This window comes from Rattus norvegicus, chromosome 1, assembly GCF_036323735.1.
Source record: "Rattus norvegicus strain BN/NHsdMcwi chromosome 1, GRCr8, whole genome shotgun sequence".
In the NCBI taxonomy this organism is placed as follows: Eukaryota; Metazoa; Chordata; class Mammalia; order Rodentia; family Muridae; genus Rattus; species Rattus norvegicus.
The window spans coordinates 235994464-236010101 of NC_086019.1; the positions used below are offsets into that span (position 1 = coordinate 235994464).

Below are 15638 nucleotides of genomic sequence, written 5' to 3' on the forward strand. Positions count from 1 at the left end.
TGAGCTGAGTGAACAGGAATTGTCTTAAACTACAGTCGGGGAAGTCAGACCCATTCCTGGTACTGTAACTCCAGAGTCTGGCATATTACATATCACGCCACATATCACACCAATGGCTTTGTTATTTGCGGTGTGGAGAACTCTGAAAGAAAAGCTAACCAGGATGACTCAGGGACATCATGGTAGCGTAGGCTTAGATTTCTTTCAAAACCTACGTTTAGTAGTGGGTTCTTAAATGCTTCAACCTCCCTTCCAGCTCACCACCCACCAGAGGTAGTAGAAAGGAAAGGTTAATCGAGCCAAGGAGGATGTGGACCTGTGTAGAAATAGTTCCTTGGAGCCAATCCAATCTGGGTTGTGAGCAGTTCAGTTCACACGAACCAGCAGAGGCAGCGTGATCCACTTGCAAATGCCAATCTCGAACCAGCAACAGTGGCTCAACCCAGAAGGAACCTTAAGGCTCTGCCAAGTCCGGAGCTCGTGGAAGTGTGGAAGCAGCGAGAAGCCTCCGGAATACCACCAGAAGTTCTTCGGTGTGTTTCTTTCTATGAAATTATGACAAGCAACGGCCAGCAAAGAATGGCAAGGCCTGTCAGTACCATCCAGCATCGTCCGCTGTCTTTTGGGTTATATTTATGTCCTTCCCAAACATCACCTGTTCATCAAGTGTTCGATCTAGCAAAACGTCACATGCCCTTTTCCCAGGCTGCTTCCAGAAAAAACACTGAATGTCTGCTCTCATCAAAACATCATCCCTCGTGCCTGCTTGAATCAGCAAAAACATCTTCTCACAAGACGGCTTCCAGAAAAATAGAACATGACACAACTGTGTCTCCAAGAAAGGAGAAATTTCCACTTCAGTGGTTACAACTCAGGATGGTTGCTGTAAGTCAAGCAGGATTCACATAGTAGATAATACTTTTTGGCAACGGTAGGAGGGAGTCATTGTTCCCACTTCGGAATTGCAGGAAGAATGTGTATAGGACAGTTCTTGTCCAGACAAACTTGGCTGTGGGAGGTAGGACCAGAAGCATCGAGGTGGCTAACCGTAATCGACGTTTCCTTCATCTGCGTTCCACTCATGTCAACACTGTCACAAGGAGAAGCCTAGAGCCCCACAGACTGCATATCATGAAGGAAGGTGAGGGTGGGGGAGGAATGAGCAAAGATAGTCCCTTATTCAGGACCTTCACAGAGGGACTAACCAACTTGTTTGCGTGTTGACTATGCCATATTCACTGTCCTCTTGTCTGAAGCCATAGTGGCAAGGATGTCCCTCTGTGTGTTCCTGCTAGGCTACTCTGCTACTCCTCCACATCTCTGCTACTCCTGCCTTGATCCTGTCAAATCTGTACCTGCCTTTTGACAAGATCCCCAGGGGATGTATATGCATGTCAAAGTTTGAGCAATAGACGTTTTGTGATGTGGTGTGTGTGTGTGTGTGTGTGTGTGTGTGTGTGTGTGTGCGTGTGTGTGTGTGTGCGCGCGCGCGCGTGCGTGTGTGCGTTGATGATGACGATGATGACGATGATGATGTTATCCGACAGAGACTGAGGAGGACCTCAGGTGTTTGGCTCTCTCACTTTCCACCATATTCCTTTGAAACAAGGTCTCTCAGTGAATCTGAAACGAGGCAGATGGACCACTGGACGGACATTGCAGGCTCAGATGGCCACACCCACCTTTTTATGTGGCACTAAGATCTGAACTCAAGTCCTCATGCCTGTGCATAGACTGACGCTCCGTCTTCCTTCCTCCTATGTGCTTCCCATGGTCCAATCAATCCTTCTGAATCAGTCCTCTTCATTTGCCGTAACTTGTGTGGATTCGGGCTGGTATGCCCTTGAAGAGATCTTCATCCTGACTGTAAGCTCTTCCAATTGCTGGGTGAGTAAAAGTAACGTTGGTCCTCTCAGGCTTGTGCACAGCTCCTTAAGAACCCCACTCCGCTGATCTACGTCTGTGATTGGTTCTCACGGACTGGAGCTTGATGGAGGAAGGGGTGTGAGTCATCCATGTTTACATCTTTATACCCATGCCTGGGCCTGAAACGGATCCCTGAACGTAGTAAATGGTGACGGGGTTTAGTTAGGTCATTGAACCACAAAGAAAAATATTTCAGAAGACACCAAAAAAACAAAACAAAACAAAACAAAACAACCCCCCACATCGTGTGACTCTTCTTCTGACCCTGATAATCTTGTTTCAGGGTCAGCCAGTGGTATGGAGACTGATGTCACGCTCAGTGAACTCCATTGATCTTTTATGTGCCCTAATTTTAATTCTGGATATTTTTTTTTTTGAAACATAAGGGCTCAAAGAAAATGTTTCTCAGCTCAGTTAATTGGAATAGATTTAGGGAAGGACCTTGCCAATTTTGACACACGGGAAATACCTTTAACTTTCCTCAGCCCTAGTTCTGTTGCCCTTGACACCTATCAGAGCCATAACTGTGTTTGAAGATCTCATGAGAAAAACATCTCAGGGGCAGGCATAGCTCACAAAAGCTGCTATCAGTTACCTCTGCTTCGTATATGAGCCGGGCACTTTTGAGTCGGTTACATTAATTTTCATTCATTACATATGGTCTTGTTTTTATGCTACCAATGACTTTCTAAAGTTGATTGTTACAGACTGAGGGGCAGGCAGCGGGATATAACACAGCTTATAAGGTGAAGAGGTCAGGATTTGGACACAGAGACAAAAGGAAACTGTGTCAAGTTAACAACTCAAGTTTACATAAACATTTATTTATAAACGAAAATGACATTAAATGCCTTATGAAAAACAACAAAATCATAATCACATATGTGATCATAAACAAGATAGAGTTTATAAGCCAATATTTTTTTTTCTTTTATTCGGAGCTGGGGACAGAACCCAGAGCCTTGCGCTTGCTAGGCAAGCGCTCTACCACTGAGCTAAATCTCCAACCCCTAAGCCAATATTTTAAATGTTATTATTTACTGGGATTAAATTTCCTATAATCTGCTTCTTGAAAAGGCCTTTAACAAAAGGTCTTAAGTAACATATATCCATTAATTTATAAATATAAATTGAGAAATAAAACATACTTGTTTTCCATTGCGAATATTTTGAAAAATTAAGATTTTTATGTTAACCATTGTATGTTGCGGTAAAAATTTAAAAGGGACGTTTTCTATCAGTTCCCGAGAGCCGGATCTGCTCGCTCCAACTGCTACTCTGCCGCGTGGTCCTCAAGCCGCCCACTCCCGGGTGTCTCCCTTTTAGCTGCCCTCTCTTAGAGGTCCCCCAGGCCCACGCCTGGCTGGCGTGCGCACGTACACACACACACACACACACACACACACACACACACACACACACACACACACATCTCATTCTGCGGGCCCTGACCATTCCTGGCTGGCGTGCGCACGTACACACACACACACACACACACACACACACATCTCATTCTGCGGGCCCTGACCATTCTCACTCCTGGCAGGCAACAGAAATGGATTCTCACGCTCCGACTGCCTCTCAGTCATTTCTTTCACATGCTGTCCTCTTTAGCCGGGAGAAATCAAAGTTCCAGAAACTTGTAATTTAGCGATTAGATTTACATGTTAAACTCTCAAGCCACAATTCTTCCACACAATAATTCACTGCCAATTGATAAAGATATAAACTGCCCACCTAGACAAGATAAAATCAATCTAGTTCACCTAAATCTGAGCCATCCTCCGGTAGACTCCATCTTGATCCCTCTCCTTCCTCCTCCTTCCCTGCCTCACAAAACCTTTGTCCCCGCCCCATTCTCTCCTGTCCAATCATGTATCGCCTTGACATCAACGTACAATTATATAAGATACAAATTATGACGTATTTAAATCCTTATTAAGATACGTGTATGTAACTTTATGATTAGCGTTTCATGTTTTTAGGAAACATTTAAAATACCCAAGGATATTTTAATAGGTCCTAAGGTGTTTAGAGTATGTTAGGATTAATCAGAGAAGGTACTCATGTGTTGCTAAGAGATCAGACCATGCAACTGATCTCATATAAGAGGTTTAATGGGGGAGGGGGTTGAAAGGCCATCTCAGAGCATAGACAGAGAGAGAGAGAGAGAGAGAGGGAGGGAGGGAGGGAGGGAGGGAGGGAGGGAGAGAGAGAGAGAGAGAGAGAGAGAGAGAGAGAGAGAGAGAGAGAGAGAGAGAGAGAGAGCAGACAGATTAGGGACAGAGAGAATAAGAGAAAGAAGACCATGATGTTGGGAGGGACATTTAAGTGGTGCATGTGTCACATAGGAAAAATACCCAACTTGCAATTCATAGCACCACACCTTGGCTTGAATGCCAAGCCCCTGAAGGCGGGGTAGAGTGCCTGGTTTATAATATTAGGCTTTTGAATGTATCATTACACTACTTAGATTGGTAAATCTGCCTGTGAATTTTAATTGGACAAGCCAAAAAATTATTTTAGCATATAATACAAATTAATTTTTTAAGGAGAACTGAAGTGGTCTGTTTGTTTTAAAAACTTAGTTTGACACAAGCAACATATGAAAACAATTATCATAGAAGTGTGTGTGTGTGTGTGTGTCTGTCTGTCTGTCTGTGTCTGTCTGTCTGTGTCTGTCTCCTCTCCACCTCAGTAGCTGAGGGGAAAGTAGTTTTCTATTGTGCCTCAGGCTGCTTTCTAGAAGGTAAGGAACAGCACAGGTATGTGGGTGATCGGGTTTATGATGACTTTTGGGTTCCCCAGAAAAGCCGTATGAGCAGAATGCTGACAGGTCTAAGAAGTGACCACTCTGTGTCTGCGGCACTCAGAATATTTAGTGAGTTTCTGGTCAGAAACACAGAGGCAAAGGATACAGGATCCATGTTTAACAGGCATGGCAAACAGAAAGACTCAGGAACGAAGCTGGAGGAGGATTTCCGCCCAGATCCTTAGGAATGCCGGAGGGGCACAGCCTAACCTGATTCCTGGCTTTAAGCCGGGAGGAATAAAGACTGGTTAATGTGAGCTTGAGAAGAGAGGCCAAAGGAAGAAGTGAGTAGGAGCTCGTTTTAGAATTATTAGTTTTGATATAAACTCTAATTTTTAAATTAATTCTTATTTTAGCATCTCATTTTAACTCACTGTAGAATGTTTTTTAGAACTTCTCATTGTAAATTATCATCTTTATCAGATTTTTTTCAGGTGATTTTTACACTTAAACTAAAGCAGACTACTTGTGATTTTTAAAAATGTCATTGCCCAGCACTTGTTAAGTGCACAGGCTAGACCAGTTTGGAGGTAGTAAATGTTTCCCTGTTAGAGGGAACTGGAAAACAAGTTGGAAGCCCATCATTAGCATACCCAGAGCCAACTGGATCTCTGCGGGTAGTTAGTCTCCTCCTGAAAGGGTCTTGTGATATCTCAGAGATCTAGGGTGGGGTGGAGGGCGGTCAAAGAATACCACAAAAATCACACCACACAACAGACATCACACAAGAGATTTATTGGGGAGGGAGGGTAGAAACTGGCTGCTTCTGAACAAGAATGGAGCGGTAGGCTAAGCCATGACCGTGTGCATGCACATAGGGAACTAAGGCAATCCTGGTTCTTGGTGTCTCATTGATTAGTGGTGGCAGGGTCACTAGTGCTGAGTCATTAAGAGGGAGGTGGGGGTGGGGCATGAAGGAGCACCTGGTTCTGGAATGTGGGCAAAGGACTTTCAGCAGTTCTCAGTATGCCCAACACCTCTTTTATGGAAACCATCCTCTGCCCACCCCTCCCCCCTCACCACACCCCTTTCTCCCTCCACCTTCCCTCCTATCTCCATACACTCTATTTATGGAAAGTCTCCTGGCTAAGCTAGCCAGGGCATGTGTATCTTTGGTCAGGCTTATGTGATGCTTTTGGGATCGACTTTCTCAGTTTTCACCCTGAGACCTCCTTCTCCCACTGGCCCTCTGGAATTATTCTGCAAGGTCATAGAAATGTGAAGGTTCTGAAGACACTGGGGTCCCTCCCATGTGACCCTGGTGACCAATCCCTCCTGCGTCTTCCCCGGGCTAGCCAATAAAGTTCCTTTGATTCAGGAATGGGGTGGGTTTGTTGGGTTTCCGTGTTGTGTGATGTTTCCTTCACCTTTTGAGGTCTAGGGGAACAAGTGTTTCTTGTCTTGGTGTCTTTCTCATCAGGCAGTCAAAACCTAAACTACAGGCTTGGCTAGGTCACAGCAGAAAGTGTAGAATCAGGCTTTTGAGGAGGAGTGTCAAATGCTAATAAATCAAAATATTTTGACCTGCAACAGTCCAAATGATGAACCAGCCTGCTTTCATCTTAGGCTTAAAGGCTGTTTTGTAGTTAAAAAAAAAAAAACAAAAAACAAACTAGGTTCATTCCTGTTTATGATTAAACCTGTTTCTCAAGGATTGGACTATACCACACCTATAACCATAAGCACAAATGGTTCTGTACTGCCTCTTCCAGAAATGGCGTCCGTGTCTTTGTTTCCAAATGTTTTTATGACTACCTGTTGCTATGACTACCTGTTATGACCACCTTGCAATTTTGTTTCAGGGGGTCCTTATAACTAACTTGCTATGCTTATGTTCTGCTCCCATAACCCTGCCTGTTTTGCCCACCAAATCTCTGATTTGGAAACCCTCTACCCTAAGTTATAAAAGCTTTGTCTTTCTCACATCCAATCCTAATCCTTGAACCCTGCTTTTAGGGAGAGAGAACCCATGCACGTGAATTTATAAAGCTAGCTTTAATTAATTGCTTGCTTTAATTAATCTGGCCATGATGATTTGGTTAGTGGTCTTTCTCCTCACTAATGCCATCTGTCCACATCACTGAAGGGTTAATCAATTAACTGTATTTGTAGACTGTTTCTTTCCAGGAATTCTTAAGCACAGTATTTTTATTTGGGCTGGTAGAAGGAAATTTGGGGAAGGGAGAAAAAAGAAAAGTGAGCATTGCAAGGAAGAGGGTCCACTTCTCTTGCTCTCAAAGTGCATAGGATGAAAAATAGTAATATCTGATCTGATAGGCAATGGAATGTTGAAAACAATCAGAAGTCTGGATAACTGAATCATCAAAACTCTTATGTGGGTTACCTTTCTCATAATGGCAAAATGCCTGACAAAAGGACCCAAGGGAGAAAGGTTTGCTTTAACTTAGGAATTGAAGATACAGTCCACGGTGGAGCAGAGGTCAGTGGTCAAAGGGTTTGTAGCTGAGGTAGAAGTGTGAGGCGTTTGGTCTCATTGTGTTCATAGTGAGGAAGCAGTGACGTGTGGTCCAGAATCTCCTTCCTTATCAGGAAGACATTAAGACAAACCCTGTAAGCCAATTCTTACTCTACAAGTTTACAGACTTCAAGCCTCTACTGCAGAAAAAACTATTAGCTTTTTACCGAAACCAACCTTCTCCTGGAATCAGACTGCGTTTACTGGATGCTGGACAGTACAGAGAATTGATTCCAGGGGCCGACTTCTGGCCTTCATATGCATGTGTATATACATGTACACTCACACATACATGTGCGCCTGCCCACATGCACACCTACGTAGACACATGTACCCTCCACACAAACATCCATACATACCTGCTCACACCCTTAAAATATCCTCTAATTATATAGCCAAAAAAATGACAAGAAATGACATGTAAGAGAGAATTCAATTGAGGTGTTTGACGCGGTGACAGACATAGAGTGTGTGGGGAGCCGCCGCAGCGGTAGATGGGAAAATAAGGGCAATCTTTTTTGTATATTTGAGCTGGGGAGCTTGTGTGCCGATTTTTGGACTTGCTTTATTTCTAGTGTGTCTTTCTCAATATTGATAGAACAACGGCTTTGTTCTTAAGAATTTGAAAGATAGATAAATAAATAAATAAATAAATAAATAAATAAATAAGCTTTACGAACCCATACATCCGGTTTCTAAGCCAGAATTTCTGTGAGGAGCTTGTAATACTGTGAGCACTCAGATCTTTAGGAGCAAGAAAAGCTAAGGAAAAGACATAGATACACTGTGGTATAAGGCGAGACAGAGAACTGGCCCTGTACGCCTTGTATTGCAAGATATTGTGTGTTCATTACCTTGCTCTGATGAAAGGTCCGTCTATACTTGTCACTAATGTTCCTCTCAGAATAGCTCTGGAAGGACAAACAGACACATTATAGTAATTCCCAGTGTGGCGATATGGCCCAGTTATTCTGGTGATGATCATTTCCCTTTGTCAGTAATGTTTATTTCCAGCTCAAATTAATCTGTATACTAGTGAACTATTATCAAAACAGTTGTAGTGAATGATTACCAAGCATTGCAGGTATGGGCATGCATGTGTTTAGGGTCTCTGTCCATCAAGTCCCTCCAATGGAACGCTGTTGGGTTCCTAAGTCTGGGCCCAATGCAATTCAGCTTGTATCCAGCATCTATCCTGGGTTAGTTTTGTAACTGTGGAGAGTTAAGTCTCTGTGACTGGAAACGGAGGAACATAGGCTGAGCTGTTTCTACCGGCAACCCCTTACCCCGTTTTGTTTGTTTGTTGTTTTGTTCTCTCTCTCTCTCTTTCTCTCTCTCTCTCTCCTTTTTTTTCTCATCATTAGTCCAGAAAATGAATCATGAAGTGGCAACATTCCCCGTATCTTCTCTTTCAAACTAGAGTCTTCGAATTTAAGAATCCTGAGCTGAGGTCTTTCTCCCTGTGTTTATTCTCTATGGTGTGTGTGTGTGCGCGCGCGCGCGTGTGTGTTAGCATAAGAGCTGGAGACAGCGTGGGAAGGAAGGACGGGAAGGTTTCTTAGAGCTGGCATTCTATGATCCTATTGTAAAGCAAGGAAATCAAGGCCCAGGAGAGACCCCCGCCTCCCGGGCAATAGAAGGGCTCTTTGCAGTCAGCTAATCTAACTTTTTGCACCAGCCTAAGGAAGCAGCTAAATTTGAGACGTTAAAGTTCACAGGTGGAGCTAGAATCTGAGCTCCTTCAACTCCTACCAGTTTTCTTTCTAATTTATTTACGTCTGGGGCTACTTAGGGGTCGCCTTGCAGATGTTTGGGAAGGAAACTCCAGAATGATGTCTGAGTCTATTTCTGGAGCAGTGTGTATATAGTTAACTATCATATCCCTGAGGGTTTCTGTTGTCTTGACTGAAGTCTCTCTCATTAAAGAGATCGCTGATCTTCCCCCCTTGTTGGGGAAAATGTCTCTGTCAAATGAGTTCTGCTGCACACCTCCAGGTTGGAAGCTCTTCACTGCACCCTCTGGCTTTGGAGATGTGTGTACCCTCACCCAGCCCAAGGTTCCTGACACCAGATGAGGATGCTTGTTGGCATGGAAACAGTAGCAAAAAAAGAAACAAGCTACTAAATATCACAAACAAGAAAGGCAACACTTCATTGAAAACTACTGCTCGTTAGCAACCCAGAGCCAGCTCTGACCAGAACGTTTTCCAGATTGCTCTGTAAACAAAGGAAGAGGCAAGCATTTCATTCCGATGTGTGAGTCTGGAACTTTCCATTCATTAGTGATGGACATGAGTTCAGAACATGCCTTTCCTCTTATACACTCACACCCTGGCCTTGTACTTTGTGGGTTCCCAGGATTCCATTGTCTCAGGAGTCGCTGAGTTTTCTTTACAGCAGACACCGTTGACGTGAACAGGCATCTATAGTTAGTGTAGGCCTTGTGAAGCACTTGAGTTGCTGCCATTATCCTGAATCTGATGTTTCCAAATTTGCTGGACACCAAAAGTAAAACACACCTACTTTCAAGCTGTACTCCTTAGCTGAGGTTACTCTCCAGCCCCTTTTAGGTCAAGAGGGCAGGGTGCCAGCCATAAACTTCTGACTGCTTCCTCAAAACTTGGTTGACATTTCTGTTCTTGGCGATGAAGGGAGAAATTTTGGAGTACTATGGCATTCGACTTCAAGCAAGCTTAATAGAGATCCTATTTGTCAAATATATAAAGCCCTATTACTCCTCCTCGTGCATTACTTGACGTTACTTTCGGCTCTTCTGTTTCTTCCAAAAAACCCATAAGGAGAATGCAGTTTCCCTAGCCAGCCTACAGCTCACCTGGGGTGGAGATGCTTGCAGGCACAGTTCTCATGGCTAAGGTAAATGAGAGAGCTGAGCAGGTATGGTCTGCTGCCCCTCAGTGGAGCACCTTTGTGGTTGCTGTTCTTATTGGTCTTCGGTGTTTTTTATATACCGAGATTCCTTCTCCATGAAAGCCCAAAATTTACCTGAAGCAACTTGAAGGTCTCTACAAAACAGGTGAACACGGGCAAGTCAACCAAGCCAGAAATGAGGACGCCATGCCTTTTAAAGTTATGTAACGTATTTTTGAATATTTACTGTCTTAACTATTCTTGAGTCTCTACCACTGCTTTAACATATGAACTTCATTGGATTGAGGATACAGTTCTTCTGTTTTATGTAGCATTAAACGATTAAGACCTCTCAAGTGATCCAGCAGCAATGAGAGTTTCCTAGCTACCCGCCCCAATGTTCTGAGTTCTCAAATGAAAGACACACACGCTTGTAGTCTTATATTTAATATATCTTAATAACCTTAATGGCTGGGCCACTCTCAAACCTCTACACTGTTAACACTTCCCCTCCAATACTTCTGAGTCACTACTTACTAAAAACTGTGTTTTATCTTTGTTTCCCTAGACCCAATCGGGGGGCTGGGGGCAGGGCCCTGCAGCCTCTCTTCCCTGGCTTGTATGTAATTGCTTTTCTAGCTTCTGCAGTCTCTCAAGCCTGCTTCTTTTTCCTTTTTCAGCATGATGTTCCTGTTTCTTTCTCGGTCCCCTTGTTTATGAATCCTAAAGTCCTGCCTCTGTCTTCCTGCCCAGCCGTTAGTTGCCAGCAACTTTAGCTAGAATTTGGGAAACGTGTGCCGAGGCAGAATATGCAGAGGAATAAAGTATAGCTAAGGTTATAGTTCTACAAAACACACCTTATGGTGTTCCGCGATGTGGACTAGAAGAGGGTGAAGAACGGACACTTGCATTTGAATGAAGCTTGTTCCTTATAATTCTCTTTTCATTGCCCTGTGGTGGCTAACTGGGCCAAATGACTCTGAGTTTTCCTGAGCTATCGGAGTCTCGGAATTTTCATATTCAGTGACAGTCTCCTCAAGTCTCCCTGTGATCTCCAACTAACGCCAGTTTTCAAGCTGACAGAGGAAGAGATGAGAGTTGCCCAGCTGACTAATCTCTTGATTTTAAAATAGGTGTATGTTGAGGGAAGAGAAAGGCAGAGCGGTTAGATGTTATTTGAAGTATTTGGAACAAGAAAATATGAAAATCTTAATGTTTTATGAGTCCTAGCAATCAAAGTCAATGTTAAATTGGGCCTTCGTACAGCGGATGGTTTTCTCAGTGACAGCTTAAGGCAAGATTTCAAAGAATCTATGACATCGCTTGTTTCTTTTCCTTCATTAAAGTTATTTATAACTAACTTAGGATTTATTTCTGGATTTTTCCAGGCAATATTTTGAGGCCGAGTTTCATGTAGGTTACTGAAACTTTAGCACCCAATGTAGGGGCCCAGGGCTGCTGGACACACACAAGACCCTTGGACTAATGAGGTCACTGATGGGCCTTCCTAGCCAGAGGATGCAGTTAGTTGCCAGGGGAACCAACCAACCTTGTGGTTCAAGGCATTCAATCCAACGGAGGGGAATGGGTTGATTAAACCAATAGTCAATAATGTAGTCAACCATATCTGTACGATGAAGCTCAAATGAAAGACCTAGGCTCTAACACTTCCAGATAAATAAACAAATTGTGTTTAGGGAAAGTAGTATGCCACAGGGCAAGGAAGTTCTGTACCCTTCTCCCTTTTATGAGATTGTGTATCAAATCCCCTGGCCATTCATCCTCGTGCTTTGGAATATCCTTGATGTTTGGTTCAGTTTTGTGATCTGTTTTAGCAAACTGATTGAACCCAAAGAGACTCCACATTTAACCTGGGGGATCTGAAGATTTCTTACTAATGCCCATGTCCTTGTGTTTACATAATTACAACACTCAGAATACAAGGAAATCAGGACCAGAAGCTCCATAAAAGAACTCTTAAGGCTAGGGAGATGGCCCAGAAATTAAGGGCATTTGTTGCTTTTCTGGAGGACCTGAGTTCAACTCTTAGCACCTCCACTGGGCAGCTCATGACAGCCTGTAACTTTAGCTGTTGGAGATCTGGCGCCCTCTTCTGGCTTCAACAGACACTGCACTCAACAACCCTCTACACACACACACACACACACACACACACACACACGCACGCACGCACACACACACACACACACGAGCAGATATACACACAATAATTAAAAATAAAAATACAATTCTTTTAGAATGTACTCTTGATTTGATAGATTTAAGCATGTCCTTTCTTAGAAATAACTAGACTAATTAAAAGCCTTAGACAACATCAGTGCTCTAAAACATGGTACCTGTCAAGGTAATAGTGAATTTGTTAGCTATGAGGGTATACGATTATAGTCTCAGCACTAAGGCAGGAAGACGGCAAGGTCAAAGCCAGCTGGAATCCGCAAAGAGACTTTGTCTAAAAACCAAGCAAAAGCTATTTTTCCCATTAAAATAATAAAAGCTGCATAAACAGAGATGTTTCCCTTAAAATTTATCTTTTAAAAGATTTATTTACGTGTGTGTGTGTGTGTGTGTGTGTGTGTGTGTGTGTAGACACCATGTGCATGCAGATGCCTGAGGCGGTGAGATGAAGTCAGCTCCCTCAAAACTGGAGTTACAGGTGGGCGCTGAGAACAGAGCCTGGATCCTCTGCAAGAAGAGCAAATGTTCTTAACCACTGAACCATCTCTCCAGCCCCCCAATTTTTTTTTTATAAAAATCATGTTTGAGAAAAATGCAAATATATACGAATTATAAAACATGTATAGGTTCTCTCCTATGGATAAAATATAAGGTGACCTGTAAAAAGAATTATGGTGGTTTGCAAAAGATTATGCGTGTGGGAACTGAGGATGTGGCTTAGTTTTTAGTGCATTTACTGAGCATGCGCAACACCCAGACTTACTGAGCATGCGTGACTCCCAGACTAACTGAGCACGCACCATACCTATACTTGCTGTTCTGCCCTACAGAGGGAGAGAAAACAGAGGCAAGGAGGGCAAGAGGTGTGATGATGGTGAATCTTCTCCTTTCCATGGTGGTCTTTGATGATGGGTCGTTCTACTAGAGAGAACTGAGAAGGAAATGAAAACAAAATCCTCCGTGTGAAGAATATTGTTTTTTATATTTTTCAATGTATGCTTCCTACTCCTTACCTTTTGGATTCTAAACTTTATAGTTTGAGAGAGATCGTCTAAGCAGCTTTTCTTGCCTTTGAAATTTGCGCCCTGCAGTACTTTTCCATCAGATGATATGCAAGAGAACTGAAAACGTTTCCCCTTTCTTTCCCGTTTTTCTTAGGCATCGTGGTAGGAGTCTTGGTTCGAGGACACAGTGAGCTCTCGAATCTGGATAAATTCTACTTTGCGTTTCCTGGAGAAATTCTGATGCGGATGCTGAAGCTCGTCATTCTGCCACTGATTATATCCAGCATGATCACAGGTACCTTGTGTTCTCTGATCATTTAAGGAGTGCGCGAGAACCTGGCTTGTTCTTTACTAATTATGGAAAAATCAAAATGCATTAAATGCATCATATAGGCATGCGTGCGCGCGCACACACACATGCATGGAGCCCTCATTTGCAAAGCGCATTTCCTTGACTTGAAATGTGGTGGGATTCTCAAAGTGCCGTTGCTTTACTGTGTCCCTCTGGCACTGTTGACCACAGCTCAAACCTACATTCGTCCAACGTGTGAGGCCTTGTGAGCAAGATGCTGTTTTTAGACGTATTATGAATAAAACTCTATCTAGGGCACAGAAGGGGGGGAAATGCGTGTTTGCCCATGGAAATGTCAGCTTGTGACCTCAGGAAAAATGCAGTTGTCAATTTTGATCATATTTTCAGTTGCTGGCTCCTTTGGGTCCCAGCTCTAGCTCTTTTGCCTATTAACCTCTGTGCAGCTACCCTGAGGGCGCCTCTCCTCCTGGCTCCTCGCCCACTTCCACTCCTCCACCGAGCTCAGCATTAGCTACAGACAGGCCATGGTGTCAGCTGCCAAGAGCTATGGGCAAGCTTTCAGTGGGGTTTGCATCCTAGTCTAGAAGACTAGTACTTTAAAGTCTGCACTTACAATGCGGTTGGATTTGGAAATGTTCTTTTGCTTTCAAATCGTTATGTTGCAGAGTTCCCTCACACAGCCACGAGCATTCTTATGTGGAGATTAACCGGTGTTTTTAAATGCTATGTATGTGGAGTTGGTAGGCAGCTGTGTGCATTCTGGGCTTTGTACACCGACTTAATTCTGGCACTTGGTAAAACATGGCATGAAGTTTTTAGTGTCATGGGCTTGAAAGGGGAAGGTTTTATGTAACTCTCCAATTAGGAGTCTCGACATGTCCTCCTTCCAGAACCCTCTTCTGCACTGGTATGGCAAAGGCTCAGTCTATTGAGTCCTGATATTAGAGGTGGCCATGGGGTGTCGGGATTTGCTGTCCTCATCATTTTCTGAAAAGCTGTCACATTTGCCTATTCTCAAAGTCCAGTCAGACCACAGCCCCACGGGACCATTTTTCTGAAGTGGTCTTGGTGTTCTTGGTTTATTAGAAACCTATAGAGAATATTTAATTACTTTTATTTATGGGTTTAATTATGTTTAAAGGTATCAGTTGCTTTTAAATCTAGTAGCCTGAGGGTGGGAGAACAGAAGAACCATCATTTGTCTCCTATAATGTTTGCTTATTCAAATTATTGAAAGCGTTTAAAGTTTGGGAGAGTTCTTATAAACAGCCATATTTCTAGCATTAAAAAAATCAAATCTGCAAACACCGGACTCATGTTTCCCCACATCATGTCCTGGAGCAAGAGACAGCTATTCAATTCAGCTGGCACCAATGCATTTGAGGACACCAAAGCCACCAACGTTCTGCCTGGCCCCTCCCTTTAAGCACTGCAGTTATAACAGAATTTTCTCCCTATCAAAGATTCTTAAATTGAATCTTGTACTCTTTTAGACAGTATGAATTCTTGGGCTTCTCTCTCAACAAAAATATTCACATTTTGTTTGTGTGAGAGAGTGTGTGTGTACATGTGTATTGAGAGAGAGGGGGGGGAGAACATTTTGCATGCATCTATACAAAGCTTATAAGCTATATGATATGTGACATGGTTTGATTCTTTTGCTTTATGAGGAAAGTTAAATCTGGAGCTGGAGAGGTGGCTCAGCGGTTAAGATCACTGATTGTTCTTCCAGAGGTCCTGAGTTCAATTCCCAGCAACCACATGGTGGCTCACAATCATCTGTAATGGGATCTGAAGACGCCCTCTTCTGGTGTGGCTGAAAACAGCAATGGTGTACTAATATACATAAAAAATAAATAAATCATATATATAAGATTTTATATATATATATGAATGATCCAGAATAAACAGCAAGCCCCAAATTCATATAGTGAGCCAAGGTTTAGAAAAAAGGTAAAATATGTCTGAATATACTACTTCTATACTGGTGTATATTTGAACAGTATCATTCTTGGCAGTAAATAACTAAGGAAAGAACTTACA

At 43.0% G+C, this 15638-nt stretch overlaps 1 protein-coding gene across 1 annotated transcript in view; it reads left to right on the forward strand.

Moving 5' to 3' along the window:
* Slc1a1 (solute carrier family 1 member 1) overlaps positions 1–15638 on the forward strand; it is an 80118-nt gene that overhangs the window by 31009 nt on the left and 33471 nt on the right. Inside the window, exon 2 of the mRNA NM_013032.3 lies at positions 13437–13577. Within this exon, the coding sequence (NP_037164.3) occupies positions 13437–13577 (141 nt within the window). The remainder of the gene's footprint in view (positions 1–13436; positions 13578–15638) is intronic.